The sequence below is a fragment of the Carassius auratus genome, chromosome 15, assembly GCF_003368295.1.
Source record: "Carassius auratus strain Wakin chromosome 15, ASM336829v1, whole genome shotgun sequence".
Taxonomy (NCBI): domain Eukaryota; kingdom Metazoa; phylum Chordata; class Actinopteri; order Cypriniformes; family Cyprinidae; genus Carassius; species Carassius auratus.
Window position 1 is genome coordinate 3,482,955 of NC_039257.1, and position 13,458 is coordinate 3,496,412.

A 13,458-nucleotide genomic window follows, 5' to 3' on the forward strand; every position below is an offset into this window, starting at 1 on the left:
GGGGGGGGGGGGGGGGGGGGGGTTATTGCATAAATTGAGGTTGGTGGCTAACAAAAGTTTATTATTCTTACATGTTAAAAGTAAAAAGTAAACATGGGCTATAAATAAACTACAACATGGTCGCATGACTTTAAAGTCACCACAATTCGGCTACAACAACTCTTTATTTGTAACGTTTTCCCTGAGAGTCTGTGTTAAAATAGCTTGCAATAGTTTGACTATAAACACAGAGGCTGTAAAAGCAGACCAGAATTGAGAAGATAAGTTTATCTGTTCTGCACACTGACGTTTAACATCGTCATCAGCCTCTGTAGTCACATTTAGACACTTGTTGAGACCTCCTTTTTGAAGACAAGTGAAAGATTTTAAAAAACAAAGGAGTATTCCTAGGGGATTTTTATGTCGTAGAGTAAAATAACTTTAGTTTAACCACAGACTTTATGGAAAACCCAATCAAAAGAAACAAACAACAACAACAAAAAAACACTATTAGTCAACCAAATGCTTGTTTCTGGGTTTTGGCCTACAAAAATATGTCACCCCTGCAGCACTTATTATTATGAAATACTCAGTGGAAATAAAATGACCTTTTTTATAATTGGTTGAACTATATCTTTAAAGTGTTCATTAACACCCCTATTAAGTGCCTTCTGACAAACTTTAATTTTTTTCACCAAAGTCATGAAATGGACTTTTGGATGAAGACATTGAGTGAACATTAACAGTGATGTAAATAATAAAGTATATAGATAAATATATAGATTATTTACTAGATTATTTTTGGGAAAGAAAATCTCAGTATTATCAGTGCAATGCAATCTATGCAATAAAAGAAATAATTAAAAAAAATAGCACAATCCTATCGGTGGCACAACACTGTATGATTTTTAGTCTCTAGGTGACTATATAGCACATGCATTGTCTGTCTGTCATTCAGGAAAGACTCACTGCTTTCACTTTATTATTATATGTATAAAGCATGATTGTAAGACTCTGGAAGGCTGGAAAAGCTTTGTATTAATTCAGTTTCCTACAAACATGCCACAAATCAATTTCCTTCAAGCTACACGGAGTGGCAACTGATCTGTAAAAAAAGAGTCTTTATTTTGATCTGTGGAACACAAAACTGGAGTAAAATATCTGTGAACATGTTGTGGTTTTTGTTTTTATTCCTTACAGAACACTTTATGCTTTATTAGCAGTAAATATAACATAGTTAACACAACTTATGTCATCAAACCACTTCTTTTGTGTGTGTTGTTGACCAAATCCTGTGCTGCCATCTAAAGGCTCTTTAGAGAAAAGAAATGCCACAGATACAACAATTATTACATTTAGCACAAATGGAATTATACATATTATATATATATATTTTTTTTTTGAAAAATACAGTAATTTAATGGGCTTTACGTAATTGGCAAAACATTAGAGTTACAGGTAGATTTTATGAAAATCTGTAGAAAGCAGTTAACAAAAAAAGAAAAGAAAAAGAAAACGGAACAAAGTGCATGATTAAAATCTATAAAAAATAAACATATTTCTTGACCCTTTATTTCCATGGTTTCTTTTTTCTCAATTGGTCATAATCAGTATTTAGTCCACGACACCATCTTTGCATGTACTTAAAATTATGATTAACACTTAATAACTTTACTATAAACTTTTTTTGTTTCTAAAAATATATAGTTGCTTAGATTAAATCTAGGCTATTAGAGTTTAAGTCCTACATTAGAAGTCTCCTGAAATTTCACTCGCGTCATCTCATCTTCTACGCAGCCATCACCCACGAAACAAATTCCTCATGCATATTTTATAACGCTAATGCTACTTGTTCAGTGTTCAGCTGTGGTTTTGATTACACATAGGTGTGAGGTATGAGAAGCAGTGTGTGCATGCGTGTATGTGCTCGTGTGCAAGTATACTGTGCTCTCTAAAAGGCGGAGATCTGCTGAACTACAGTTTTAGGAGCAGAATGTGGACTGCAGCTCTTTAAATGCAGCACGCCGTTGTTGTCTTTCCAGTTCCATCCTCTTCTTCTCTTCTTGTTCCTCTCGTATCTCTGCTTCAAACTTACTGCGCACAGACAGAGCCTGAACCTACCAAACACACACAAAATACATATCATATGCCTACAACATAAAATAAATAAATAAATGCATTACTTTTGCTGTTGCCCATCTAAAACGATGCATAAATTAATTTCTTAGGTGTGTTTACTAAACTAAAAGTACTAGAAACTGTTTTCATAAACTGAAATAAAGTTAAAATTAAATTAAAATACATTTTACATGAAAAATGTAAACTTAAAAATCTTTGAAATGTTGCCTTGGCAATTATTAAAAATATATTATCACAAATATCCAACCACAACTGAAAAAAATAAAAATAAATCAATGACATTTTTTATTAAAATGTATAAAAAATCTAAATAAAAAATTAACAAAATAAAATGACAAAAGCATATAACAAAGTTACTAAAACGTAACCTATAATTCAAATAAAACTCAAATATAAAAATACCTAACTATTTGTATTATATATTAATAAATCAATTGCAAAAAATTAATAAAATATTATAAATGTGTATAAAATATTATTAGCATACATAATGTATTCATAATAATATATGCATAATAATACTGAAATACAATCTCATTTTTTTCTAAATGTAACTAAAATAATAGCCCTAACCTAAACATGCAAAAATTGTTGCAAAAATTTTACTTTAATATAATAAATCATATTTTTTGTAAACATTTAACATTATTAAAATAAGATTTAGAATGTACTTTAAGTAAATAATTAAGGACATTGAGTTTCAGCACAAAAATATATATATAATATGTAATATTTGTTCTTTGTAGATGTCAGGCTTTTATGTACTCACACTGTATGACCACAAGGGGGAACCTAAGAACATCTGAGTAGTGCAAGCCGATGCATCAAAACACATAAACAGAAAACCCACAAACCTTTGCCTCAAAGAAATCCCTGGCTCCGAGAACGCCTTCAGTCGAGACGTCGATCTCTGAAAGTCGAGCGAGAGCCATCAGACCGCTCTCCTCCTGCAGCTCACCTGCTGCGGCCCTCCGGAAGATCAGCAGGAACTGACACACAGATGGACAGATTACAATTATAGGGAAATTTCAATGGCTTAAAGGTTATCAGCATTTCTATGCAATTCTAAAAATAAACACAAAAGATTCTGATATTGGCTTTGTTCTTTTTTCCCAACCTGAAAGATACAGCAGATCTTTCCTTTTAACAGGTATATACTAAAGAGTAGAATTATTATCAAATATGATTTAGGTTGTTATTATTATTTTTCTTTTTTTTTTGATCATGTCCAAACGGAACTGATTTCACAAAAGGGAAGGGAGAGGTCAAAAGAGTGACCTTATATCGGGTTTCCCCCTTTTCTCAGCACAATGTGCATGTGTGTGTGTGTGTGTGTGTGTGTGTGTGTGTGTGTGTGTGTGTAATCTTATCCATGTGGAATGTCTGTCCAATCTGAAGAATGAGAGCAGCATCTGACACACAACAGATTGACTGTACTGAACACACAGCTGCACTGACACCTGTTTGTGTGTGTGTGTGTGTGTGTGTTGGGGACGGGGGGTCACATTTAAAACTAAAAACCTTTTTATGTTGAAAGATATTTAACCGGGTGTCTTTTGTGAATAATAGTAAAAATGTATAATAATCTTTCTTTTTTGCTCAGAAATGAAGTCAAACTAATATAAATAAATTAAATAAAACAAAACTGTTTTGTGGCTTGAAAACCCATTTCATCTTTGACCCATATACAGTACACTTTAGAATTTGTATATATTTGTATAATACTATATTGTTATTATTTTCAAGTAAATCTGTAGAATTGTGCATTTGTCAGGAGAAAACCATCTGGTGTGTCTAAATGTGATTTGCCATTTAAATGTGAAGCCACATCAGAGCTGTAATCAGAGATGCTATCTCTCACAAACGTGCTCTGTTTGGAGTCTAAAGTGTTTCTCTCAAAAGATTCAATCACTATTAAATCAGTCTTCAGGGACGATGATAGACTTAACAAAACTGTAACTATACTGTGAAAGACACACGCACATACACACACACCTCTCTGTAACTGAGTTTGCCGTCATAATCTTCATCCACCTCCTTGATCATGTTCTTCAAGCCCAGATGTGTCTGTGGAGCTCCGAGTTTCTCCATCATCAGCTTCAGCTCCATCAGATCAATGAAGCCGTCTTTACCAGAGTCAAACCTACACACAAACACATGCAAACATTTCTTCTTCTGTTATTGTTAATACTCTTTTTGTGCACAATCAATAAATATGTGTATTTAAATTGACTATTTAAATTTGATCATGTGACACTGAAGACTAGAGTAATAATACTGAAAATGTAGCTTTGAATCACAATAAATGTGACCCTGGAGCACAAAATCAGTCTTAAATTGCTGACGTATATTTTTAGCAATAGTCAAAAAAAAAAAAAAAAAAAAAAACATAATATGGATCAAAATTATCGATTTTTGTTTTGGAGAAATAATTTGGATATTAAGTGAAGATCATGTTCCATGAAGATATTTTGTAAATTTCCTACTGTATATATCTCAGAACGTTATTTTTTATTAGTAATATGCATTGGTAAGAACTTCATTTGGACAACTTTAAAGGTGATTTTTCTGTATTTCGATTTTTTTGCACCCTCAGATTCCAGATTTTCAAATAGTTGCACTCTGCCATATATGGTCAGATCTTAATAAACCATACATCAGTGGAAAGCTTATTATATTAAGCTTTCAGGTCATGTATAGATCTCAGTTTCCAAAAATGTACAATTAAAACGTTTTTTGTGGTCCAGGGTCATAAATGACAATTTACAAAATATTACAATAGAAAATTGTACGTTTAAATTTTAATAATTTTTACAAAAATAAATCATTACAAAATCTAACCAACCCTTAAACTTTTGAATGCTGTATGCTGCTTCAGACCATTTTATCAATGCAAATTGCATCTAGCATATGTATTACATCCTCCTAATCTAGCCAAACCCAGAAGTGAGTGTTGACATGAAGATTTATCCAGTCTCAGCAGAGGATGGAAAGTGACGGCAGAAACAGCAGGAAAAAGAGATTCTAACAGAGGAGAGTATTTATAGAGTCTCGCCCAGCTGTTGCCACACCAACCATTTTAAAAAAAGAGAGAGAAGTGTTTGCCTTGAACATTGTGTGAAAGAGAGGAGGCTGAGATTGAAGGAGTGAGCACGTGTTTCTATTCTGGTTCGAGTGATGCTTTTAGAAAGAACTTGCTCATTGTGGCAGAAGAGTACAGATGAACGTCACCCCATCTCTACTTCTCTCCCGCTCCAAAAAAGAAAAGCATGAATGAGATTGCATTTCTATTCACCTACACAGCAAAATAGAGAAAGAAAGATTTTACTTCTGAAAAGTCAGAATAATCTCACATGGTTGTTAGAAGTGATCTCATTGTGAAATTTAGCATTGTCTGACTTGTACACCAAAGGATCCTCTGCAGTGAATGGGTGCCGTCAGACTGAGAGTCCAAGCAGCTGATAAAAACATCACAGTTATCCGCAAGTAATCCACAGCACTACAGTCCATCAATTAATGTCTTGTGAACTGAAAATCTGTTCGTAATAAACTTAAAACCATTTGTTCTGGCTAAAATATGACTCTTCTATCCATAATATTACTTTCACCCATGAAAAGGTCAACTAGTCTGAATCAGGAGAGAAATATACTGTACACAGATCAAGCACTGTTTGCAAGTGAAAACCGTCTAGTTTTAAACAAATGTGCTGGTGGATCTTAATGTGAGAGACATAAGGAAATTGGACTTTTATGAATTATGGACGCATATTTTGACCTGAAACTGGTTGAAAGTAAAAGTTATGATGGATAATGATGGATTAGTTTCTTACAAACACACAGCTTTGGACTTCATTTTAGACATTAACAGATGGACTGGAGTGGTGTGGATTACTTGTGGATTATTGAGATGTTTTTATCAGCTGTTCGGACTCTCATTCTGACGGCACCCATTCACTGCAGAAGATCAATTGGTGAGCAATGATGCAATGCTACATTTATCCAAATGTGATGAAAAAGCAAACTCATCTACATCTTGGATGGCCTGAGGGTGAGTACATTTTCCAGAAATTGTATTTTTTGGACAAACAATTTCTTAAATGTTACAAATTATCCAACCTGCAATCCACACTAAATGTATTAAATCAAAGAGAAACGTCTGAGACAATGTGAGTGTTTATCAGGGTGTTTCATATCTCTGCTCTGAATGGCGGTCTAATCTCGTCTCCTTAGCTCATTGTTTCTGAAAGGTCATAAATAGCTCAACCTTCACTGTTAAAGTGCTGCATAAAAGCCAATTTATGAACCATTTCACACAACATCCTCTCTTTCTTTCTTTGTTCGATGCAGTTTTAACAGCCCCCACTAAGACATGCTCACACTTGCCTGCCCTGATTAAAAGACAACTGGGAATCTGCTGACCAGAACACCAACTGCTTCAGCAACTGGCAACACACTCCCACACACAAACGGCCCTGAAATGTGCGTGGATGCATGAAAACACAAACTGCCCTGACGTAATTGCGAGTGCATTGCATGTGTTTGTGTGTGGATGCTCTCTTTGTCCTCTCTGGTTTCCTGCTGTGGTATTTATAGATGGCAAGGCTCAGGGCAGAGATTCAGCCATAGAGCCTGGCATTCAGAGCACTGCAGTCCAGAAACAGATCCCGGATCTGCTTAGAACCGCAGATATGTTAAGAACGGCTAGTATGTACTACTTGAAGCAGCATGAAACAGGTCAGGGTTAACAAGATTGACCTGGTATGTGACAGAAAGTGAAAGAGAGAGAGAAAGAGAGAATAACAAACAGAAAGAGGAGGATGAGGTTGGCATATTGGTCCTGCCCTCTGCATGCCGGACACATTCCAGGTCAACAGCCCTCCCTATGCTAAAGAGGCTTGAATGGAGAAAATAAACACATATGCACACTTATACAAAGAATAATTTGATATTTGATTAAAAATATGGTAAAATGTTATTTCAATTTAAAACAACTAATTTCTGTTTGAATATATTTTAAAATCGAATTTATTCCTCTGATGCAAAACTGAATTTTCAGCATCATTACTACGGTCTTCAGTCACATGATCCTTCAGAAACCATTATAATATTTTGATTCGATGCTCAAGAAACATTTTTTTTATTATTATTATTATCATCAATGCTGGAAAGCGTTGTACAGCTTCATATTTTTTTTTCAAAAACTGTGATATGTTTTTTTCATGATTTGTTGATGAATAGAATGTTTCTAAATTCTAAATGTCTTTGCTAAATAAAAAAAATAATAATAAAAAAAGATTTTATTTTCATTTATTTTTTACAAATGTACTGACCCCCAAATCTATCTATCTATCTATCTATCTATCTATCTATCTATCTATCTATCTATCTATCTATCTATCTATCTATCTATCTATCTATCTATCTATCTATCTATCTATCTCTTCAGGGTAGTGTGCTAATTCAGGGTAGGTGTAAATTGTGTTTATGAATGTGTTAACTCTGCTTTTGACCCATTTTCCTCTTATATATGACATCTTTTTTCATCTCTGATGAAACTGGGTTGAACTGATCTGAAGTGGGCCAGAGTATGTACTTCTATGACTTAAACAGACACCCCTTTCAGTCCTGACGTAGCTTAGTCTTGTGGGACATCCACACTTTCATATCCTATACAGTTTGGGTTATACACAGTATAATCTAATAGACTTGACTAAGCATTACTGCTGATGAAGCAAATTGTAAAATGTTAGAACTATTTGTTGCACAGTAGAAGAAAACATCTACTCATCATAAAGTCTCAGTAAGGAATAATTAACACTGGGATCCGCTAGAAACAAATCTGTTAACATGCTTATATGTGCATAACTCTGGAAAAATCATGACCTGGCAGGAGAGGATGACATGCAGAATCAAGTATCTGAGGTGAAACGGCATCAAACACTGGATTGATTGCCATCTGTTATTATCTGGAGGGTTTTGATGCACTAGAGAGACAGATTTAAATCTGATGGGATTAAATGAATAAAAATATCCAATGATATAATAAAAATGATTGAAGGGATTTTATTTTTTTCCCAACCCTGCATGTAACCAAAGAGACTGCTTCTCATCATAGACTCCTCCAAGTCCCATGTAAACACACGCACAAACAGACAAAGATGGCATTGTTGCTCATGGAGTGGGTTCCATGGCGACGTTGAGTTTGTGAGTGGACCCTTGTACTGAAACAATGAGGAAAGCAGGACAATGGCTGTTCAGAGAGAGACCCCAGAGCAAAACATTATTTTGGCACTGTACAAGGATGCTCAGAGAGAGTATTCATGTTCATTTAACACGAGCTTCAGAATACGGTTCATTTCTTGTTATTTTACACTCACTACATTTTTGGTAAATAATTCTCTGCGTGCATAATTTTATATATATTTTTAATGCTTTTGCAATATAAACGCACCTGTCACTATAATTATTTTAATTTTTCTCGTAGTGTTAATTTGTTTTTGTTTTTTTTGCACTGCATTGTTTTATTTTTTATACTATCAACTATGCTGCACATACTCCATGCACACTGTTTTACTTACACTTATATTTTAAACTCAATACACTTTTAATGGTAATAAAGCACAGTTAATTTTAATTTAATTTAGTAAAATAATTAAGATAATCAAAGTTCAAAAATAATAAATGAGGGATTTCATTTAAAAGAAGCATCATTCATTTTGATCTAAGAACACAGTGATCCCTGAGCCCTCTGACGCACACAAGCACAAACTTCACTCTTAGTTGTTATGACCTAAAATAATTACCAAAAACCAGTTAGATGCTTCATTAACTTGGATAAATCGTAATTTTAATAAATATATTTGATAACGACATTGGTGGGTTTAAATGGTGTTGTTGATTAATGAACTGACCTCTTGAACATTTTCTCCATGTCTTTGATCTGTTTACGCGAGAACTCTTTAAACTCGGTGTAGGGGTTGAAAACCTTCATCTGCTTGGGTTTCGCCGTGCCGTCGTGGATGTCCAGCCTGCGGCTGAGTTTCTCCGTCAGTTCAGAGCTGGCGTCGCCGTTCACGGCAGCAGAGCTGGGTCTCACCGGCTGCGGCGGCTCCTCGTCCGCTCCAGTCTGCGCCGGTGAGCCGGGTTTGGGGTCACGCTGCTCCCCGTCCAGCCTGCGCTGCAGTTTCCGTGCGAGCTCCTCGGATGACATTGCGACTGTGATGCTGCACGATCAGCTGCTTCTGAACACTAGTCTCGAGTTTGGGAGAGAGGCGGGGCTGCAGAGGACTATCTCTCAAGCCAAGTAAGATTCAGAATCCTTCCTGAACAGGTCATGTTAAAAGATATTTGTATAAGCCTTTATTAATAGAACACTGAAAGGCTTGGATGTTTTGCATAATAAATTAGTTTAGCGATTAAGGATTCGCTGGAGAGTTTTGAGATCAATTTATCACTTGCGTTGACCGGGATTCGAACCCGCGGGTCACAACGGATACAATATACTGTTGGCCACGCGTAGATTTCATAGCGCTGTTCCGTGGGGGTAATTTAAGAAGTGCAACGTCATCTGTCAATCATTCTCAGTGGCGAGGTATTTTGTTCAATTCAATAAAAGTTTATTTGTATAGTGCTTTTTACGTGACAAATCGTTGCAAAGCAACTTTACAAAAAATTAACTTTCTAAAATATTTAGTAGTAGCTTACCAGATGTGACTATCAGTTTAAATACATAAATGAATGAAAAAATATATTAAAGATGTAATTAAACAGACGATCAACACTATTAACAGCAATTATTTATATGATGCAATCAAATTTAGAGCAAAATTTGGTAGTTCTGTATGTCAATCCCGTGGTAGAAACAGAAACAAAGAGACATAATTACCGTAGCTGCTTTTCCAACCAAGTAAAATTAATTTGTTTAAGGGTCCCGTTCTTCGTGATCCCATGTTTCAAACTTTGGTTAGTGTGTAATGTTGTTGTTAGAGTATAAATAATATCTGTAAAATTATAAAGCTCAAAGTTCAATGGAAAGCGAGCTATTTTATTTAACAGAATTCGCCTGCATCTAACGACCATGGTCTACATCCCTCTACTTCCTGCAGTAATGACGCAACTAGAACCGTTTTTTGACTAACCTCCGCCCACAGGAATACACAAAAAAGGGGGCGTGGTCTTGTTGCGTTCCCACGGAGAAGAAGGAATAGTTGCATTTGCAGAGTGTGTTTGTCGCCATGTCTTCGAATACTGTTATTTTCATCTCGGAGTCCAATCATATTTGTTTGACCTTCCCAGGGTCACTGTACTGTTACAATATATGTTTAACTCGGTTCCCGAAAATTATAATCCACATGTAAAACTATCTGCAGCACATTTTGCTCAGGACAGCTTCCTCAATCTCAATCGTTTTAATGCTGGATACGCACAAAGATTATTACTGAAAGATGGAACAGTTCCCTCTTTGTCTGGAGAAGGCATTGTTTATGGACCACAACCGGTAGGCATATTTTATTATTTAAGTTGGTGCGTTTAACAGTTTCTGTAACTTATTACACAAAGGACAACGCTGTTTAGCTTTGTTAGGACTAGGGCATCTTTTGTTAGATGTTAGGGCTGTGCAAAAAATCTAAAGCAATTTTAATGCGGATCTCGTCAGTAAAGGCGTTCTGTGATTATAAGTACATCTCCAGCACATGCGTTCAGATCAGGATTGCCAGGTTTTCAAAAAAAAAATCCTGCCCACTTGCTTCTCAAAACTAGTCCAATCGCGTTTCCAGGAGGGCAGCGTGTGCTCAGCTGCTGTCGAATCACAACACAGGAACAGGAAGATGAAAGAATTATGTTTTTGTAACAAGGGAAATATGGTTTTCAAAAGACACAGTGCTGTCTAATATAACACCCAGATTTTTGACTGTAGAGGAAGTAACATTACATCCACAAATTGTAATACAAGATGTTCTGTATACTGATTTTGTTCCAATAAGGACCAAATCATTCACTCAGCTTTCATATGTATTTTATATTTAAATTATTTAATTAGTCACCTGCAATATTTTTGTTCATATTGAACATTGAATATTGAAGTGATAATTATTTGTGTCCCCACAGGTTTGACATTTATAACTTGAAGAGAGAAGCTGCTGTAAAGTTTTTTACTGAAACAGATTGTTTCAGCATCAGAGTATGATACAAATGAAGGAGAAAATTACAGTGAACTAGTAACATCTGTTTGCAGCTACACATCTTTCCCTTTTGATGGGGATTATTTAGATGATCATTATGAGTTTGATCAGTGTGATTTCCTGCTGGATCTGTACTCACATGTGGAGGACTATGAGACTCTAACTGGCAGGAGTGTCCTTCCAGCATTACAGCCAATGTATCAGTTAGTAGCTCAATCCTCCTAGAAGTGCTGAGTCTCCAAACAAAGAAGAAACAAGTAGAACTGATAGACTGGACAGATTAAGAGAGTGAAGTGAAGGCATTCGATTAATCGTTTATATTTTATTTGCTGTTATGTCTATTCGACATCGATTGTCAAAAGCTGCAAAACGGATCCTTTTCGATATTTATCTCAATATACATTTAAAACAAGAACGAGAACCTTATCATTTTTCTTATCCAATGTAAACTCGTGTTGTATTGGCTCGTTGGTCTAGGGGTATGATTCTCGCTTAGGGTGCGAGAGGTCCCGGGTTCAAATCCCGGACGAGCCCAGAGTTTATGTTTTCCTTCACCAAATTGGTGAATTAAAACAATACGATTATTAAAACTGATGGTCTACAGTTTCATTTATTTTATTTAAATTTGGATATCATTACGATATATTTCACCTCGAATCAATAGCTATGCGTGCATGGATGGGGTAGTGTTAATTTAACTGAAATGCATTGCTGTCAGTTTAACAAAAAACCACCTAGACATGACCCCGACGTGATTTGAACACGCAACCTTCTGATCTGGAGTCAGACGCGCTACCGTTGCGCCACGAGGTCTTATGTCTATATGTGCTGGATTTTATAACTGTAACGTTAGGTAAACTGGACTAAATGATTTGTGGAACTACAAGACTTTCAAAAGTGAAAGTTCGGCAAGCATTTGTATAAGATACTGTTAAATTGCATTTTTTTCCGAATTATTATTCGTAGCAATTATTTCTTACTTGATGTTCATGTACATAAATGCAAAAAAATAAGTGTAAAATAAATTTTCTTGAAGAGGTTGAAATACTTCAAACATGCAGACAATGTATGATATATGTGGCTCGTTGGTCTAGGGGTATGATTCTCGCTTTGGGTGCGAGAGGTCCCGGGTTCAAATCCCGGACGAGCCCGACTTTTTCATAATCATTTATTTTTTCTTTCTTTCTTTTCTTTTTCTTTTTTTTTATAAAAACTGTGCTTACGATATGAGGTAAACTAGGAGTATTTCACAGGAACCGTTCAAAGTTAGAGCAGCATGCACGTTGAATAATGTAGGTTAATAAATTGTTTCCTCATATTATTTCAAATGCCTCATATTATTTTACAAAACCAGAATATGTAAATCACTCAAATGAATTTACTGGCAAATCGCACTATTTGAAATATTTCAGTCAAAAAAAAACACAGCTGGCCAGTACGGGGATCGAACCCGCGACCTTGGCGTTATTAGCACCACGCTCTAACCAACTGAGCTAACCGGCCATGAATCCACAAGTGTAAACATCTATTAAAAAACTTGTGCCATTATTGAAGTAATCAAAAATAAGATATATCTACCAATTTAACTCTTTAATCGTATTATCGTATAAATATAAACTCAATGTAGGTTAATTGGTAGCAAAAACTATATTTTTATGCAAACTGATAAGGTTAGTAACCCGACCATAAACGATTTTCTTAATAGGAATCATCTTTACACTGAGGCAAATGCGAACTGTAAGTCATCTAAAATGTGACATAGATTAATTCATTCGTTGATGGCACTGATCTATAGATCAGTGGTTAATGGACTTTTGAGCCACTGACTGCATAAAGTTCACAGCTGCACTTATATTATCTTACCGCTAGATGTCAGTAGAGCATCTACTTTTTCTCAGAATATAAAACTATTTATTTTATTTTCTTTTTTACATCGGACTTTTGCAACTTACGTTTTTCAAATAAATAAATTTGATTACCTTGTAACTGTAATTACAACTTTTATATGTAATTTACACAGAGTAGCCTAAAATAAAAAAAATCGTGCTTTTATTTTATCTCATAGCCTGGTGACAAATCAAACAAATACATAGTTTAAGGTAAACTTTATTTCTATCTAACAATATTCAAAAGTTTCTAACTAGCTGTCACACTTAGT

General features: G+C 35.1%; 1 protein-coding gene and 4 non-coding genes across 5 annotated transcripts; 2 read left to right on the plus strand and 3 right to left on the minus strand.

Moving 5' to 3' along the window:
• Positions 1-9: 9 nt before the first annotated feature.
• Positions 10-9,357, minus strand: LOC113114771 (EF-hand domain-containing protein D1-like). The gene is made up of 4 exons (XM_026281760.1): positions 9,030-9,357; positions 4,114-4,261; positions 2,973-3,107; positions 10-2,096 (listed from the first exon to the last, which is right to left on the minus strand). Exons 1-4 carry the CDS (start codon positions 9,326-9,328, stop codon positions 1,962-1,964), a joined length of 717 nt encoding a protein of 238 aa, XP_026137545.1. The 5' UTR covers positions 9,329-9,357; the 3' UTR covers positions 10-1,961.
• A 2,405-nt stretch (positions 9,358-11,762) lies between these two features.
• On the plus strand, positions 11,763-11,834 carry trnap-agg (transfer RNA proline (anticodon AGG)). The gene has a single exon. It is a non-coding gene; the product is annotated as a tRNA-Pro (tRNA).
• Positions 11,835-12,041: 207 nt separating this feature from the next.
• Positions 12,042-12,113, minus strand: trnaw-cca (transfer RNA tryptophan (anticodon CCA)). The gene has a single exon. It is a non-coding gene; the product is annotated as a tRNA-Trp (tRNA).
• A 266-nt stretch (positions 12,114-12,379) lies between these two features.
• On the plus strand, positions 12,380-12,451 carry trnap-ugg (transfer RNA proline (anticodon UGG)). Its single transcript has one exon. It is a non-coding gene; the product is annotated as a tRNA-Pro (tRNA).
• A 278-nt stretch (positions 12,452-12,729) lies between these two features.
• On the minus strand, positions 12,730-12,803 carry trnai-aau (transfer RNA isoleucine (anticodon AAU)). Its single transcript has one exon. It is a non-coding gene; the product is annotated as a tRNA-Ile (tRNA).
• Positions 12,804-13,458: the final 655 nt, after the last annotated feature.

Bases quoted from the DNA above. Each gene is read 5' to 3' on its own strand.
- LOC113114771 (XM_026281760.1), bottom strand. From the start codon at position 9,328: ATGTCATCCGAGGAGCTCGCACGGAAACTGCAGCGCAGGCTGGACGGG. The intron at 3,108-4,113 runs GTGTGTGTGTAT...TCTGTGTGTCAG, and splicing joins GCAAACTCAGTTACAGAGAG to TTCCTGCTGATCTTCCGGAG. The intron at 2,097-2,972 runs GTTTGTGGGTTT...TGTGTTTGGTAG, and splicing joins GGGATTTCTTTGAGGCAAAG to GTTCAGGCTCTGTCTGTGCG.